The following is an 18,800-nucleotide window of genomic DNA, read 5'->3' as shown; positions in this document are numbered from 1 at the left end:
AACTCACCAGTAGTCCTCTATAGTCAAATCATTATAGTCTATTGCATACACCTCAGCTTGGCTCTTCTTTGCTTCTCATTGAAGACGGGCTTTTGTCTAGCTTTTTATTACTTCTGAAGTGCTCTAAGAGCTTGTTTTAAACCATCCTTGCTTTGCACCTCACCCCAGCTGCCATTTGCCATTTTTTTTTGGTAGACTACTTGATGTCATCCTACGGTTATTGAGTGAAATTCAAATAAATTGGCAGTCACCCAGATCAGTGGAGAGTTTGTTTTTACCCTCTGCGGATCTGTAGTCCCCCAATGTCTGCTGCTTCACCTTGTTCTTATGAACCTTCATCATTTTTTTTATTCCAATTACTTTTGAGCTACTATTAGCATTGTATTACCACCCAGCAAATCTTATTCCAAGAGTATCATGATGATCACTGCAGTGGATTTTATACTTTTCCTCATTCATCCAAAATGTATTTTGCAACAACCTTATGGCTCTTAAAAGTAACACTTAAAAGTCCTGTGTTCTAAGCCAGTGATTCCCAACCCAGTTCTCAAAGACAAGCAGTCCAAATTGTACCAACTGTTCGGATTGTCAGTATCCCAATAGGAACAAACAGGGGAATGCTTAAATCCTGGACTGTTGGCTTATATTGAGAACGGAGTTGAAAAACATTCTAATCTTTTGTGTAAAACCTATCTTGAACAGTTCACCGAGATACATATTAAAAAGTAAAGTCAAATTCATACAAACTACAAATGATTTCTATCTACACAAAGTGTTACAAATAATAAAAAACAAAGATTTTTAAAAAATCTACAACTAATTATTTTAATTATTTAATTTGCATTACTTTTCTTTTTTTCAAAGAAAGGTTAAATTTGTGAATGCAGACTATTTCTAAGACACTTTGAAAATGAAAATCCTCCAGAAGAAGCCTGTCTGTTTTTCAATTAAAGATTTGATGCTTGGCTGAATTTGTGCCCTTGGCAAGACTTAATTATACTTTCAAAGCTACATCTTAGCCCAAAATTCATGAACCCTATATATCTGACTGTAGAAAACAAAAGAAATGCATAATTTTAATATTTCAGCGATGCTATTTTGCGATGCTATTAAGATTCTATCAACCTGTTTTGTTTCCTTTCCTATATTTACTTGCGAATGATTACTATTTATTTATTATTAACACTGACACTGTATCCGTGTAGTGATTTCTAATGCTGCACAAGTGTCAAAATAACTGTCGCCATTTGCACAGAACCTCCAGCCGTGACTTTACTTTTGAATGTCTGGCTGCCGCAGGGTGCACAGGGAGGTGAGTTATACCTAGCTGGACCTGTTCCTCGCTGCAGCCATCATGCTCTTCCTGCTGGACCTCTTCAGGTCCTGGCACTTCAGCTGCCATGAGCCAACGTGAGCGTTGTACTCTCTGCGAGAGCCTTCTTTAGACAGACCATTTTACCATTCAGTTTTCACTAGTGATGGCTGGGGGCTTGACAACCCTTGACATAAAGTAACTCCAGTTTTATCAAGCGTAGGAAAAATACACATAGGAAAAGTGTTAGAAAAAGACTCCTACCTTGTTTTAGTATATCTTTTGAGTGGATTGGAGTTTCAGTAACAATAAAGTACAGTTAATATGAGTATTTCATAAAGATTTTATCTTTACGGAATACTCATTTAGAAGGGGGATGTGATACTGCTGCTCTAATGGTTTTGTTTAGGATCCAAGATGGGCGATGGGCATAGGGCCCCGAGTGTATTTGCGTTGCGGATTCCTATATTTTTCTGTGGGTCTGTTAATCCTACTCAACCCTATATCTTAGTGGATACATGTCAGGCTATGAATTGTTTGCAAAGAGTGAAAACGCAAAGATATTTCAGGAAAAAAACACATGTTCTGCCTCTGATAAAACGAGAAATAAGACTATTAAATATTTTGGTTGGTGGCATGGAGATAATCAACACAGACAGTAATAATGTCAGATGCCTTGGTATTTGTTTAGAGAATGAAACGTAATACTGATGGTGGTCTGTAACAGTGAGACAGAAATATATATACCACATCGAAGATACTAAATAAGCTATTGTATAAGAAAACAGTAAGACAACGCCTCAACAACTCTGATACAAAAAAAAAAACCTGCATTTGCTTGGCATACAAGTAAAAATATTTTTTAAAATAAAACAATGCCTTTATTTCATTTGACAAAATTCCCATCTGAATTTTAAGATACAGAACCTTAAATCACAGTAGTTTTAGTATACAGGGAAAGTAACAGGGAAAGAAAAAAATATATACATTTTATCACTTGTACAACCCAGAAATATTTCTGGAAAGGTGTTTTGAGCAAACAACCTTATAAATAGAAAAGATAGCTTGTTAATGGCTATTTCCTGCTGTTCTGAATGTACCGGGTATTCTTAGTGTATATATACAAAACACACATGTATATATATATATATATATATATACACACACACACACACACACACAAAATATGTTTAATGATAAATAGGTTTATTGGCAAATTGCATAATGCAATCTGGGTATCACATTTGTATGAAGAAAGAGGTTCCAAGTCTCATTTCATCAATTATACATGTATATGCTTCATAGTTATATAGCACTATCATTCACTGTGAGCATCCTCCATAGCACCAACATAAGATGTAAAAAAACAGTAAAAAACAAACAAACAAACAAAATTAAAAACACACACGGAGGAAATGTAGAAAGGCTTCACGGCACATAGCATAGCGACATAAGCAGCTGAAATTATGTTTTATTCATGTCAAAGACCTTGTTTGGAAAAAAAACATTATTTAAATACCCTGTCCAAGGTTGATGAATATCAATATTGTCAGCTATAGGAAACAAACATTCATTATTATTCCTTTTTTCTCTCTTTACTTACCATAATCCTTGCAAACTGCAGTTAGAACAGAGAGCCTTATAGATTTGTAAAAAGTCCTCATCTTCTAGTTGTGTCCATCCGAGCCTAAAAAATAAAACACAAAGAACAGGTAACATCCTAGTTTATATACTTCTAACAGATGAGTTGTATCAAATATCTTTTTATTTTACACAATGAAATTATGTTATGATGAAAGATTATATGGAACCAAGAGGGCTGAGCTCACCTGAACATGCATACATTATAGGGTATTGCTGGGGCCAATTCTTATAACATACATGATCAAATGCACTCACTCTCACTAAATAGCAATTTCAAAGCTCACAGAATGCAATTGTTTTTTTGTTTTGTTTTTAGACACCTAATCTAGTCAAAAATAATGGAGGTCTGGTCACAGTATATGAAAATCTTTATTTTAATCACGTCACTATGCACGGATTTATTTTTTCACTTAGTTAATAATTGTTTTTTTTCCTCTTTATTAGGAGAAGGGGGGTTTATTTGGAGATCGGGGGATGTGTTCCTATTACCTAAGGGACTCCACTTAAATCGAGGGATACTTGCATATTGAAGCGATATTAGAGGGTATAATTATATGGATAGAATTAATTCTACATGGCTGTTTACATTTTTGAGTTGATAATCCTTACTGTGACTGACTATCCATGAGATCAATTGAGCAATACTCTGGCTGAACAGGCGCTCATGCAGCAATCTTTGGATAGCTTAGTCGATTGACTTACTACCTACAGGTAACCAGCTAATATCTAGACAGACATGAGCAATGGAGTTGCTCCTAAATTAAATAGATGCTTATGTCTAATATGATGGATAGTACAGCTGCCTATTTCACCATTTAGCTCTTCTCCCTACATTAGAAGTGTTAGTTAAGAAGCAATGAAATCAATTTAGAATCTGTGAACGGATTCAATCCTTGTCTTGGTCCTCATAGTATTTTATCTCCTCATACTGAGAGACATTATATATCGATAACAACCAATATTGTTTGTAGCAATAATTAACTCCACAAAGCAGTAATTTACTCCACTAAGATATGTTTGTATCTATTCTTTGAAAGTGTTGAGCTAATAGCATGCAGGGTATTTTTACCACAGTATTATGCTGCATCATTTTAAATGGAGAGGTTAAGATTCTGTACTTTTCGTTATACACTACCCTTCTCTACTCAGGGTGAATTTATAATATATTTACACAATAGATATTGTCCTGTACGAACGCTTTATTGACCTGTGTTAAGATACAGGTCTTATGTGCGTTATACTCCTCCATATTAATCTCGTTTTCTCTTATTCTAACCTTTTCACATCTTAGCAAGTTTCTCCCGTATTTGTCTTTTTCATCTAAAGTCTGTTGATATAAACCCACCTCTTTAAGGTCTAACTGGGACTATATTATAAGGGGCTCTTTTCAGTAAATGGACCCATGTTATATAGACATTGGTAACTTGAGAGACTATATGCGTTAATATATCACTAGGATATATCCTCGTCTATGGTTATATGTTAGTTTAATTTTTCAACCAATTATCTTTTTTTTTTTACTCAAGAGGGATTTCTCAAGAGAGAGATTTTCCCTGATTTCTGTTTTATACATTAGTAGTAGGGTTCATGCCCTGTTTAGATATTCTCCATATAGGGGGCTTTTTTGATTTATTCACACGGATCTAGTGTTATATGAGGAGATAGCCAGTGAGTACAGGAGAAGGTAGGAATGGCTGAGAGTTGAAAATGGATATCAGCTGACAGCTGCTGGAGACCAATAGAATTCAGGTTAGGCTGAGGGGGTTAAGTTAGTGGGCTCGCAAGAGCAAATGATGAGGTGGTGATCTCAGAGAGGAAATTGAGTGTTGTAGAGATTAGAGACTTGAATGCAGGAGAAAAAAAAAAGATATAGAGATAGATAGATGGTATTGCCATCTACATGAGATGGGGAATTAGCCTTCTGTGATAGCCCAGGGGAGAAAGTAATCAAAAATAGTTTTGGGGCTATTGAGGTAAAGGGTGGATTAATGGTAATGTTGCAGTTTCATACTTCCAACACATGCAATTCAAGGACTGTTCACTTGTAATGATATAATTAATGTTATTCACTTCACCATTCAGTGGTTTTAATGTTGTGGCTGTCAAAAGTTATTTAGCAATGTTGTGAGACTTTTTTTAAATCAAAATCTAGCTATATGTGGTTTAATATTTTTTCATTGTGTGCCATTTTAAAGTTATTGTTGTGTAAATATAGTACTTACATTGTAGGATGTTCTTACTGTGAGAGTGTTACTTAGAAAGACCCATGATGGTTAAAGATGTGGTATAAGCACCATGACACATGCCATTGTAGTGATAATCGTGCTAAAAGGCTTTCGGTGCAGACACACAATTCTGGGTCAAATTAGTTTGGCCAGAACTGGTCCCTAATGCATCCATTTCAAAGACAACTACTCTCCTATTGTCAGTGCAAAAGTGGACAGCTGTGAAAGGCTAAAAATCTGCTGACATGTTAACAATATGACGTGCAAGGACCAGGCCAACACTCAAGAATGATCACAGAACCAGGGAGTATAGCCTGTAGCTTAACAGCACTATAACCTACAATGTCATGTAGTGGTTAAACTCTTATTATGAAGGCATTCACTATAGGAATAACTATCCTAGACTTGGAGGGAAAATTGACAATGTCCACATCAGTTTTAAGACCCAGGGATGTTGAATATTCAATTGAGATAAATCCAACAGGATCTCTACTCTGGAGAGTTTCCTGGGTGGATTGTTTCAGTCACATCAGTATTTTAAAACCATATAAACTAGAACATAGGAAAGTAATAGTTTACTTCTCTTATGAAATCCATTCGTAACTCACATGATAAATAAAGAAAAAGACCATGCTTATAGCAAAGTAGACTCCATCAGTCACATCTCCTATTCCCTGTGTAAGATAAAATGCTAAACTTTCACTTATGCTCACTAGCATAGCCCTTTATGGATTTATATGCAAACACAGCGACATGAGAGCACATCTATAATAGCCAGAAGAACAAAATTAACAGTTCCATTTAGTACTTCTGAGGTCAGCACAACTAAAGGAGAATATTTGCTGGTGTAAGGGAAATTATCCTGATATGAATGGCTTTAATTACAGTAAAATTGTCATTCTGCCAAGAATTCTCAATAGAGGTTAACCTCCCCCCCCCCCCCCAAAAAAAAAAACAAAAACCTGTATTCTATTATTTGTGGTTTCAGTTAGTTAAGGTTTGCATGTTCTAGGTCCTATATGATCGTTATGCATAATTGAGGTAAAGTCTAGTGGGAATGTACTATAATAGGTGCAAGTAGGATTATGAAACTACAAGTTCAATCTGTATGGGAAATCGCAGTAGAATACAGTTGGAAAGAATATAAAGCAGCAGTAGTATCATAATTCAAGTATTGCCTTAGGTTTAGCAATCGATCTCTTCCTGGCAAACAAACAGTTTGTGTCCCCTTTCTCCACAGTAAAAACAAAGGCCATGGCTTCTCCTCCAGTCTCTTTCTTCATGAGTCACTTTGAGCTGGACTAGGCCTATTTCCATAGGTTCCTCGGAGTCAAGAGGAACATAGGATACCTTTGGAGTCTTCCTAAGAACCGGATCATAAGGAGGCAACATAGGGATGTAGTGTTGGTACTGGTTCTCCCTGTTTCTAGGAATCTGGGATCCTCTGGGACGGGGTGCAGGCTTTGGCACAGCGGTCTTACTAGAGGTCTTGCACTGTGAGTCCATAGCACTCATGAAGGAATCCGAACTGTCAAGGACAGGACTCTTAGCCTGCAACATCTGGTGTGCCCATGTTCTGATCCGTCCAGACAGGAGATTGATAGCCGCTCTGACCATTATGAAGGCAGTAGCATAAGTCCGAGGCTTCAAGGCAAACAACAATTTGCAGTCTACTTAAAGTGCTGGATGGATACGGCTACCATAAAATTTCTCAGGCATAATGACGAACGGCTCAGGATAAGCAGGTTCCATAGCTGGGCGTACAGTGTCTAAGAAATTGAACTTCTTGCTGCAGCTCCAAAACAGTCTGGGACAGGTTGGACACTTGCTGGGTAAGCAGTTTACACATCTCTGCAGATTCCATGATGGTCAGTTTGTTATGTCACAGCTTACCTTAGTTGGAGTCTGAAGTGCAGAGATGTTTGCTCACCCTTGCAGATTACCTGGGCTGTGAATCTGTGCACGGGGGCTTAGGCAGGAACAGTAACCGGGTACGAGGAAACAGACAAGGGCAAATCCAGAAGAGTAGTCAGGCACGGTTCCAAAGGTCAGGGCAGGCAGCAAACAGGCAATAACGAAGATCCAGAAGCAGGGGTGACAAGCTAAGTCAGTCTTAAGCAACAGGAAACATGTAACAACTAACTGACCCTGCCCTCAGAGAGAGGCAGTATTATATAGGTGGATAACAAGTAATCTGCCTCAGGTGGAGTTAGAGTGATAGACAGCAACCACAGGTGAAGTCCAGCTCCCAGTGCTGCAGACAATACCAAGATAAACAAGTCAAGATCCAAAATTCAGAAGTTGCTCCGAGGCAGGAATGCAGGCTTAGGATGCAGAAGGCCCCAGGTTCATATCCCCTGTCTGGCACCTGTGGTGACCACGCCTGGCCATCTGGATGGCATGGTGAGAACCGTGACACAGACATGGACGGCAGATAAAGCCCTGGGACTGTCTGGATATGTAACCTTGGAAAGGTGTACACAAGCAGCTACCATTAACTGCTATAGAACTTTGTTTAATACCTTTGTTTAATACGGGACAATATCGAGTTTGCATGTTTTCCTGACCTTGCATACATATTTATTTAAAAAATAAATAGTTGTATGGACAACTATGATGTGGATATTAGATTAGCAGATTCTTCTGCCATATGGGGAGTTTTGTGATTTCTGTCATGGCCCTGACAGCATGGGCCTAGACCAAAAAAAAAACTGGTAAACAAACATCAGATGTAATTCAACATGTAAAAGAACAATAACATTTTCTCCTTTAACTGTTTTCTAATTCTAATCTGATTTATTTTACAATAAATTCAAGACATAAGATATACTATAACATGTTTCCCTGTGTCGTTGTACTCCAATTCATATCCAGTTGTGTTACTATGGTGATGTAGACACTGTAGAATGCCTATACAAACGTTATTTTTTTTTAACGCCCATTTCTAAAGATTGCATGAAGAGAGAGAAGCAGAGAAAGACTGAATGCTACTCAGTATTATTATTTTTTTATTAAATCAGTAATTAACCCCTTAAGGACCGAGGACGGTTCAGGACCGTCATCGGCATTTTTGCATTGCCGACCGCTGACGGTCCTGAACCGTCCTAACGGTCTTAGTTATTTACCCGATCGCCGTCGTTCCCCCGGCGGCGATCGGCGTTGGTCCCGGTGTGGGGAGACTGTCTGCAGCCCAGACAGTCTCCACATGGCAGATTAGGACACCTGTGACCATGTGATCGCTCAACAGAGCGACCACATGGTCACAATAGGTGTCCATGTGTCTGCCTGCAGGGGGACTGTCTGTGCTGACAGGCAGTCTCCCTGCTAGTGTAAAATCAAAGAAAAAAAAAATAAAGGTTAAAGTTAATAAATACAAATAATTATATATGTGTACATTTTATTGATTGCAATTTAAGGGACCTGCCTGCCAACCCAGGTCGAAAGTCCAGAGAATTTAATTTGTTAGCACTGTATTTTACCCTGTAACGTTCTACGACACCCTAAAACCAGTACATGGGGGGGTACTGTTTTACTCGGGAGACTTCGCTGAACACAAATATTAGTGATTCAAAACAGTAAATCATATCACAGTGATGATATTGTCAGTGAAAGTGACTTTTTTTTAATTTTTCACACACAAACAGCACTTTTACTGATGATATAATTGTTGTGATACATTTTCCAGTTTTGAAACACTAATATTTGTGTTCAGCAAAGTCTCCTGAGTATAACAGTACCCCCCATGTACAGGTTTTATAGCGTTTTTGAAAGTTACAGGGTCAAATATATGGGTCAAATATTTTTACATTGAAAATGGCCAGGTTGGTTCCGTTGCCTTTGAGAGCGTATGGTAGCCGAGGAATGAGAATTACCCCCATGATGGCATACCATTTTCAAAAGAAGACAACCCAATGTATTGCAAATGGTGTATGTCCAGTCTTTTTTAGTAACCACTTAGTCACAAACACTGGCCAAAATTAACGTTCAATTTAGTTTTTTACTTTTTTCACACACAAACAAATATGGCCAGTGTTTGCGACTAAGTGGCTACTAAAAAAGTCTGGACATACCCCATATTGAATACCTTGGGTTGTCTACTTTAAAAAAAATATGTACATGTGGGGTGGTATTCAGAGATTTATGACAGATAATAGTGTTACAATGTCACTATTGATACATTTTAAAAATGTATGTATGTACGCAATATCCTACTTGTACTTATAGCCCTATAACATGCAAAAAAATAGCAAAAAGCATGTAAACACTGGGTATTTTTAAACTCAGGACAACATTTTGAATCTACTTAGCAGTTTTTTTTTCATTTGCTTTTGTAGATGAGTAAAAGATTTTTCACATAAAAGTAAAAAAACATGTATTTTTTTCAATTTTTCATCATATTTTTTCATTTTTTTTTTATTAAATTACATGAGATTATATAAATAATGGTATGTAAAGAAAGCCCCTTTTGTCCTGAAAAAATAATATATAATTTGTATGGGAACAGTAAATGAGAGAGCGGAAAATTACAGCTAAACACAAACACCACAAAAGTGTAAAAAGATGCCTGGTCGCAAATGTACAACATCGCAAAAACAGTCCGGTCCTTAAGGGGTTAAAAAATCCTGCCTGTATAAAACAAATCAATATCCTTACATTGCAGAGTATTTAGTTACATATGCTACATAAGTTACTTGCAACGCATCTTATTGTAAACACAATATGGACTACATGATTCAAGAGATACATATACGTGTTCTATGTTAGATTGGTTTTCTTTTCTGAAATAGCATGGGCAAAAAGAAAAACTGACTAGTCATACACAGTTCAGTTTCTACGGAAAGTTTGGTGGCTTTTAAGGAGAACAGCAAAGCATTTTGAAAGGTGAAACGCATATTAACCTCACAGCTAAATTTACAAGTGGTGATATTCTGTAACCAGCAAAGGGCACTAAACTGAGAATAAATTGCATTGAATATAAAGAGATTTGTTTTTTGCCACATCTAGGGCTTTATTCAATAAACAGCAAATCATGGTGGATAGAAAATTGCATTTGATAAATATAGACCAGCATATTAAGATAAAATATATGTCCAGGTCTTCTGGCTGGATTATTCACTAGAAGCTAGGAGACGATGGTGAATAAGTAAAATAAGATTAATTATTTTTTAATTAGAAAAAGATTTTTTAATTAGAAACTGAAATAAGATGACGATTTACTATACTATAAGTGTTTATTTTTACAACAGATATATATACATACAATGTTAAACAAATATCTGCCCACCAGTCAAGCCATAAGACTTGCTTCTCCCACAGAAATCACAAATCTGCAGTGATGTTACTACTGCAAAGGATTCTGGATGGGCATATGCAAATTAGTTTAACAAAGAATCACATTTTTGCCTCATTCCATTTTAAACATGGATTCCTTTGAGTCTGTGTTTGCTGTATACAACAGCTTTGAAACAAAACTTAGGAAAAGATGCAAAGCCAGTGAACCACTCATGGACAGCTGTTTCATTGTTAATGCAAATCATCAGCATGAGGTTGGTTACTGGTTTGCTATTGAGGCTTGGTAGTGCTTGGGAAGCAAAATTCAAAAAGGTTAAGGTGGGGATAAATTGTGATTGAAAACCCCTTCCACATTTTTGTTTAACATTGTATTAACTATCCACAGACTTCAGGACTTCAGATGGAAGTGGTTTTCAATCACAATTTTTCACCCACTCTAACCTATTGGGATATGTATATATATATATATATATATATATATATATATATATATATATATATAAATATATACACACACATACATACATACACACACATACACACACTGCTCAAAAAAATAAAGGGAACACAAAAATAACACATCCTAGATCTGAATGAATTAAATATTCTTCTGAAATATTTTTTTCTTCACATAGTTGAATGTGCTATCAACAAAATCACACAAAAATAAAAAAATGGAAATCAAATTTTTCAACCCATGGAGGTCTGGATTTGGAGTCACACTCAAAATTAAAGTGGAAAACACACTACAGGCTGATCCAACTTTGATGTAATGTCCTTAAAACAAGTCAAAATGAGGCTCAGTAGTGTGTGTGGCCTCCCTACAACGCCTGTGCATGCTCCTGATGAGGTGGCGAATGATCTCCTGAGGGATCTCCTCCCAGACCTGAACTAAAGCATCTGCCAACTCCTGGACAGTCTGTGTTGCAACGTGACATTGGTGGATGGAGCAAGACATGATGTCCCAGATGTGCTCAATTGGATTCAGGTCTGGGGAACGGGCAGGCCAGTCCATAGCATCAATGCCTTCGTCTTGCAGGAACTGCTGACACACTCCAGCCACATGAGGTCTAGCATTGTCTTGCATTAGGAGGAACCCAGGGCCAACCGCACTAGGATATGGTCTCACAAGGGATCTGAGGATCTCATCTCTGTACCTAATGGCAGTCAGGCTACCTCTGGCGAGCACATGGAGGGCTGTATGGCCCCCCATAGAAATGCCACCCCACGCCTGTCAGGATTTCTGTAGATGCCCAACACGCAGAACTTAAGTAGATATAAAGCAAATACCTAAAACGTATTACCGGACCTTAGAATGTCCGGATTTAACGTAAAAAGGCAAAAGACACAAGATAGGGAAAAGCCAAGACAAAGGTATACCGCAAATGGTAAACAAGCCAAACGTCAAGAAATGGAGATATCAGAATAGTCAGGAGCCAAGCCAAAAGTCAAGGAATACAGAGATCGGATAGTCAATAAGGGAAGCCAAGGTCAGATACACAAGAAATCAATACAAGAAACGCGCACTCGGATAACCAACTGGAAACCACGACAGGGCACAGAGAAATGGACAAACTAGGTTTAAATAGCTAAAGGCGTTTCCTGATAGGCTCGAGGGAAACGTGATCAAGTTTATGTGTGTAACACACCCATATTAAATTAATTGATCTGGCCCTTTAAGGGTTAAACAGGAAACCCTTAATTTTTTCACAGCAGCAGCGGGCATCGCCCTTAATGATACAGAGCCGGCTGCTGAGAGAGGAGGGGTCACCTCTGATGAGTGTTTGGCAGTATTTCCCTTAGTTTGTGGGAATACCGTTGTAGCAATGCACGCCCGCCGGGACCCATGCTGCCCTCTGACAAGGCGTGACAACACCATTACTGACCCACTGCCAAACCGGTCATGCAGGAGGATGTTGCAGGCAGCAGAACGTTCTCCATGGCGTCTTCAGACTCTGTCACGTCTGTCACATGTGCTCAGTGTGAACCTGCTTTCATCTGTGAAGAGCATAGGGCGCCAGTGGCGAATTTGTCAATCTTGGTGTTCTCTGGCAAATGCCAATGTCTTGCACGGTGTTGAGTTGTAAGCACAACCCCCACCTGTTGACGTCGGGCCCTCATACCACCCTCATGGAGTCTGTTTCTGACCGTTTGAGCAGACACATGCACATTTGTGGCCTGCTGGAGGTCATTTTGCAGGGCTCTGGCAGTGCTCCTCCTGTTCCTCCTTGCACAAAGGCAGAGGTAGCGGTTCTGCTTCTGGGTTGATGCCCTCCTACGGCCTCCTCCACGTCTCCTGATGTACTGGCCTGTCTCCTGGTAGCGCCTCCATGCTCTGGACACTACGCTGACAGACACAGCAAACCTTCTTACCACAGCTCGCATTGATGTGCCATCCTGGATGAGCTACACAACCTGAGCCACTTGTGTGGGTTGTCTCATGCTACCACTAGAGTGAAAGCACCACCAGCATTCAAAAGTGACCAAAACATCAGCCAGGAAGCATTGGAATTGAGAAGTGGTCTGTGGTCACCACCTGCAGAACCACTCCTTTATTGGGGGTGTCTTGCTAATTGCCTATAATTTCCACCTGTTGTCTATCCCATTTGCACAACAGCATGTGAAATTGATTGTCACTCAGTGTTGCTTCCTAAGTGTACAGTTTGATTTCACAGAAGTGTGATTGACTTGGAGTTATATTGTGTTGTTTAAGTGTTCCCTTTATTTTTTTGAGCAGTGTATATATATTGTATGCATGGCGAGTAAAACTTCACAGCTTCAAAAACAAAAGAAAACCTAAGGTATTTGTTCAACAATAATTTTCTTCTTTCTCACAATATTTGAAAATGGGAAAAAGTGAAGACACTTTTTCTCTAAGAGTGTTGCTCACAATAATTTCTAAATAAAAAGTGTGACTAAAGAAAAACAACAAATAAGCTTAACCCCTTAAGGACAGAGCTTCAGAAGCTTGTCTTTCACTTAATGACAACGGCATTTTTTGCATTTTTTGCTATTTGCGTTCAACTGCAATTTGCTTTTTACTAATTCATTGCACCGACACATATTATATACCGTTTTTTAAAGGACAGAAAGGGCTTTAATTTGATGTAACTCATATATATATAAATGCTTATTTATTATTAAAAAAATACAGAAATATGCAAAAAAAATGAATTTTTGTGTGTTTTTTTACAGTTTTTGCAATAATAATGTGTGCATAATTAGTGCAGGTTAAGGAAAGTAATTAAAAATAAATTCATTTAGTTGTTCTGAATTACAGAATATATAATGTGTCTGGGATTTTAAGTTTTTTTTGGTAGTTACAGGTCACAAAGCACAAGGAGTAAAATAAACTTTTTATGTGGAGCGATTTTAGAATTTGGTATGTTTGTCTTGTCAGCCTAATAGCCATAAAAGAAAACAAAATTGCCACACAAAAGTATATATTTATATAAAGTAGACACCACAGGCTATTTACCTAAGGTTGTTTTGACACTTTCTACGTAGCCATTTTACCGCCAACCTCTGCTAAATATTGGAGTAAAATTGTGTTTTTTGGGGGTTTTCGCACACAAACTTATAACAAAGAACTTCTCATGTGTATTTTGTAAAGTTGGTGTGTGCTATTCCTGTACAAAGTTTTATTATGTGTTCAGTTACTTCTGCTGAGTACAACGGTACCCCCATTGTATATCTTTGGCACTATTTCGTGAAGCTACAGTGCCATATAGGAGACCTGTCCTTTTCAGTATTCACAGTAGAATTTTGAGAGACGGATTTAATGAGCCTATGCTTCCATTTGGGGTATTATAACAGTCTGTCTGTTCGAAAAAAAAACCCAAAGGCCTACCATTTGTAAAAGTAGACACTCCAGGGTATCTCATAAGGTGCATATTGTGCCTTAACATGCCCCCATTTTTTCACCAATAGATGCCAAAGTATGTGGTATAAAATTATTTTGTGCGTTTTTTACATATGGATTGCATTTGTGCTGGGCATTTTGTATATTTCACATGTGCCACTAAGTTCATACCCCCCAAATTATGTTCAGCTAAGTCTTCTGAGTAAAATGACACCCCTGTTGTATGTCTTTGGGACTATTTTGTGAAGCTACAGTGCCATATAGGAGACCAAGCCATATCAGTTTTTACCGAACTTTGAATTTTGACGCTGGGCCTATGTGCAATTTCCAAGCATCTTAGCATGTTTTAAATTCAAACTACCCCACAAAGGCCTACCATTTCTTAAAGTAGACACTCCAGGGTATCTCATAAGGTGCATATTGTGCCTTAACATGCCCCCATTTTTTCACCAATAGATGCCAAAGTATGTGGTATAAAATAATTTTGTGCGTTTTTTACATATGGATTGCATTTGTGCTGGGCATTTTGTATATTTCACATGTGCCACTAAGTTCATACCCCCCAAATTATGTTCAGCTAAGTCTTCTGAGTAAAATGACACCCCTATTGTATGTCTTTGGGACTATTTTGTGAAGCTACAGTGCCATATAGGAGACCAAGCCATATCAGTTTTTACCGAACTTTGAATTTTGACGCTGGGCCTATGTGCAATTTCCAAGCATCTTAGCAGGTATTAAATTCAAACTACCCCACAAAGGCCTACCATTTCTTAAAGTAGACACCCCAGGGTATTTCAAAAGGTATATTCTAAACCTTAGTGTGGGATCATTTTTTTGTTAGTTTGTACCAAGTCTAGTTGCAATTAGCATTTTTTCTGCCTTTTTGACACACACTTGGAGATGTTACTGTATATTTTGCTATCCTTATGTGTGCTACGGCAGTATAACACCTAATATGTTGCTCAGCTATGTCATCTTAGTGCAATGATACCCCCATATACAGAATAGTTGGGGTAAACTTATCCGGGGGTAGTACACAGTTATCTGCGTCCCGGGCAAAGCTGTCATGAAACCAAAACACAGACAGACCACAAAGAGAGAGAACACAGAGAGAGAAACTTGTAATACCGGTCCTTAGAATGGCCGGGCTATACAAGCAGAGAATTGTCAAGGTACAAGCCGAGGTCAAAGGAGTAAAGAGAAACGGAACAACGATAGGACAAGCCGAGGTCAAGGATCAGAGAAGACAGGATAAACGGTAGACAAAGCCAAGATTCGGTAACCAAAAATCACACCCCAAAACTGGTCTACTTATTCGGCCTGGGTGTGAAAAATTTTAAAACAATGGCCAATACATAGGCCGGGCTGAGAGGGGCAATCAGGGCAGTAATAGCTGGTCTCAACTCTTACGCCCCTCTTGTAACACACCCTGCACCTTTTCTGGGGGTTTTGTTTTTTAGGGGTTGGTGGAATCTTAAAGCAGAAGTGACCTGCCTCCATTCTTCTGCTAGGCTCCACTGATGGTCTCCTTGTGTGGCATTCTAGCAGCTTAGAAATTAGCTCAAACTGGAAAGAAAGAAAAGTGCTTTTCAGCCCAGCATTTGCCTTTTTAAAAATAACAAAGGCATTGTGGATTGCCATCTGCAAAAGGTATATGCCCACTTTTTTATACCATGCCCTGGTCTTTCTCATGATCAAATATGGCTGCACAAGTTGATCGGACAGGTCAACGCCCCCCATATGCCGATTATATTGCCGTATGCAGACTGGCACCCGTTTATATTCGTCTCTGCCACGAACTGCGACCCTCCGAGTGTTTTCACCATGGATGGTGGTTAAGATGAAAACATCCTTTTTATCCCTGTACTTGAGTGCCAGCAGTTCATTCTGGCAGAGAGCTGCTGTTTCCCCCCTTTTCATTTTTTTGTTCGCTAGAGCCTTTGGGAAACCTGTGCGACTCTTCCGAATAGTGCCACAGGCCACGGTCTCGAAGCAATACAACATTTGTAACAGTGGGATGCTATTATAAAAGTTATCGATGTATAGATGATAACCTTTATTAAGTAGTGGCATTATTAAGTCCCAGACAATTTTTCCACTTGTCCCTACTGTATCTGGGCAACCTGGGGGATCAAGGTGGCTATCCCTTCCTTCGTATACACGGAAGGTGTATACGTAGCCACTGCCACTTTCACATAGTTTATAAAATTTGATCCCATATCGGGATCTTTTGGATGGGATATATTGTCTAAACCCCAGTCTTCCCTTAAACTTCATTAGGGACTCGTCAATGGAAATGTTTTTATTGGGGGTATATATAGCGGCAAATTTACTGTTAAAGTGGGCAATTAAAGGGCGTAGTTTGTAAAGAAGATCATACTGCGGATCACCTTTTGGGGGGCACTTGTTGTTATCACTAAAGTGCATAAATCTTAGTATGTCTTCATATCTTTCCCTTGTCATTGTCTCGGCAAAAATAGGAGTATTGCAAATAGGATGTTTAGCCCAATACATCCTAATTGTGGGCTTTTTAATTAGCCCCATTAACATGGTCAGTGCCCAGAATTGTTTAAATTCTGGCACACTGGTTGGGTACCATCTCTCTTTCCTAGAGATAAGAGAGTCTGGATTGCGTGCCAGATATTGCTCCGCATAGAGATTAGTCTGGGTGACTATCTCCCCAAAAATCTCATCCCCCAAGAACAGCTGCATAACATCCAGCGCACTATAGGCAGACAGGTCCGCCTGTATGCCAGGATTGCCTGTAAACACTGGGATGTCTGGGGAAAAATTATTAGGGGGTACCCAGTCATCTGCGCCATGGTCAGCATTAGGGGAATCGTCGATTTCTCCTGATGGTCCTGCAGTATCTGGCACATAGTCCATGTCCCCTGCATCCCCTGCGTCACTCCCTGCTTCACTCTCTGAGGCAGTGTCAGTCGCCTCTGAGTCTGCCGCTAACAGGGCATAAGCCTCCTCCGCGCTATACTTTCTAAACATTGTTAATACAGCTAACACAGCTAACAAAACTCTAACAAAAAAAAAATTTTTTTTTTTTTTTTTTTTTTATACCCTAATTCCCACTAAATTCCACCCACCAAAATAACTAAATCACAAATTAATAAAATCAAATAATAAAATTTAACCCCTTAGGGTTACAAAAAACCTAAAAATTAACCCTTGAAAGTAAAAAAAAAAAAATAGATCACAGTAGAGTACTGTGACCTGTATATTGATCACTGCTAGCAGTGATCAAGCAGCAGGGAAAGGGTTAATTTTTTTTTTAACTCCAGAAAAGTGAATTTTATACTTAGGTATAACTCTGCAATAAATCAGGGACACAATGTAGCACCGATCCGTCTCTCTCCACTTCACAAACCCACACGAGGTGGAGGGAGGCGGATCAGATATCCAAGCAGCATTGTGACCGCTGTGACTGGCTGTCACAGCGATCACATGGGCTGGGATATCCGGATTTGCTGCTGCTGGTCTGCCCCTGACTCGGAGGGACCCAGCAACAGCATTAACCCCGCGATCGCCGGCACTGCGCGATCGCGGCGTTAATTTTAACGCGTGACGGCCGAGGTCCGTCACTCGTCATTAACGCATTCCCCTGAGTGACGGACCTCGTCCGTCACTCGTCGTTAAGGGGTTAAAGGGACACTCCAGGCACCCAGATCACGTCTGCCCATTGGAGTGGTCTGGATGCCCTACCCTTAACCCTACAGGTGTAATTATTGCAGTTTTTTTATAAACTGCAATAATTACCTTGCAGGGTTAACTCCTCCTCTAGTGGCTGTCTACTAGACAGTCACTAGAGGGCACTTCCGGGATTATAGCATTGCCGTGCATGCGCATTAGGTCTCCCACGCCGGCGGGCATGATCAGTGTCCCCCGCCAGCTGACATGATGAAGAGGAGGGCAGAGGGCATGGGCAAAGGAAGAAGCAGCGACGAGGGACATCGTCGCTGCCTCTGGTAAGTCACAGAAGGGGTTTTCACCCCTTCAGCAACCGGGGATGGGAGGTGGGAGGGAGAGGGGACCTGCAGTGCCAGGAAAACTGATTGTTTTCCTGACACTGGAGAGTCCATTTAACTTATCAGTCCTGATTGTTACATGTCTCATATGTATAGGATTTCAATACATTTTTGGAAGTTACATGAGAAATATTGCAAGGAGTGAATTGTGGTTTTACATTGTAAACGTTGCTATGCTTTTGTACTAATGGTAGTTACAGAATCCAAAACCAACCCAACCATTACACAAACATATATATTCATAGAATGCAGACCACCCCCATGATATTTAACTAAGAGCATTTGTCACTTTTTTAACATGAAACTGATCTGCTGGTTGTATGTATTTTTGTCTTATTTTTTTATTTTTTATCATGGATAATTTCACAGAAAATGTGTCCCATTGCTGTAAAGAGACGATATTTCCATTCTACTACTGCCCCTTACCA

General features: G+C 39.1%; 1 protein-coding gene across 3 annotated transcripts in view; it reads right to left on the bottom strand.

Annotated features, from left to right (window-relative positions):
• The window catches only part of LOC134615563 (NACHT, LRR and PYD domains-containing protein 3-like), a 72,781-nt gene that overhangs the window by 11,766 nt on the left and 42,215 nt on the right, over window positions 1–18,800 (bottom strand). For all 3 annotated transcript variants that reach the window (XM_063460106.1, XM_063460107.1, XM_063460108.1), the window contains exon 5: window positions 2,916–2,999. In XM_063460106.1, the coding sequence (XP_063316176.1) occupies window positions 2,916–2,999 (84 nt within the window). The remainder of the gene's footprint in view (window positions 1–2,915; window positions 3,000–18,800) is intronic.

Source organism: Pelobates fuscus, chromosome 6 (genome assembly GCF_036172605.1).
Source record: "Pelobates fuscus isolate aPelFus1 chromosome 6, aPelFus1.pri, whole genome shotgun sequence".
Taxonomy (NCBI): domain Eukaryota; kingdom Metazoa; phylum Chordata; class Amphibia; order Anura; family Pelobatidae; genus Pelobates; species Pelobates fuscus.
The sequence above is the reverse complement of the archived record's forward strand: the minus strand, read 5'-3'. Positions and strand labels throughout refer to the sequence as shown.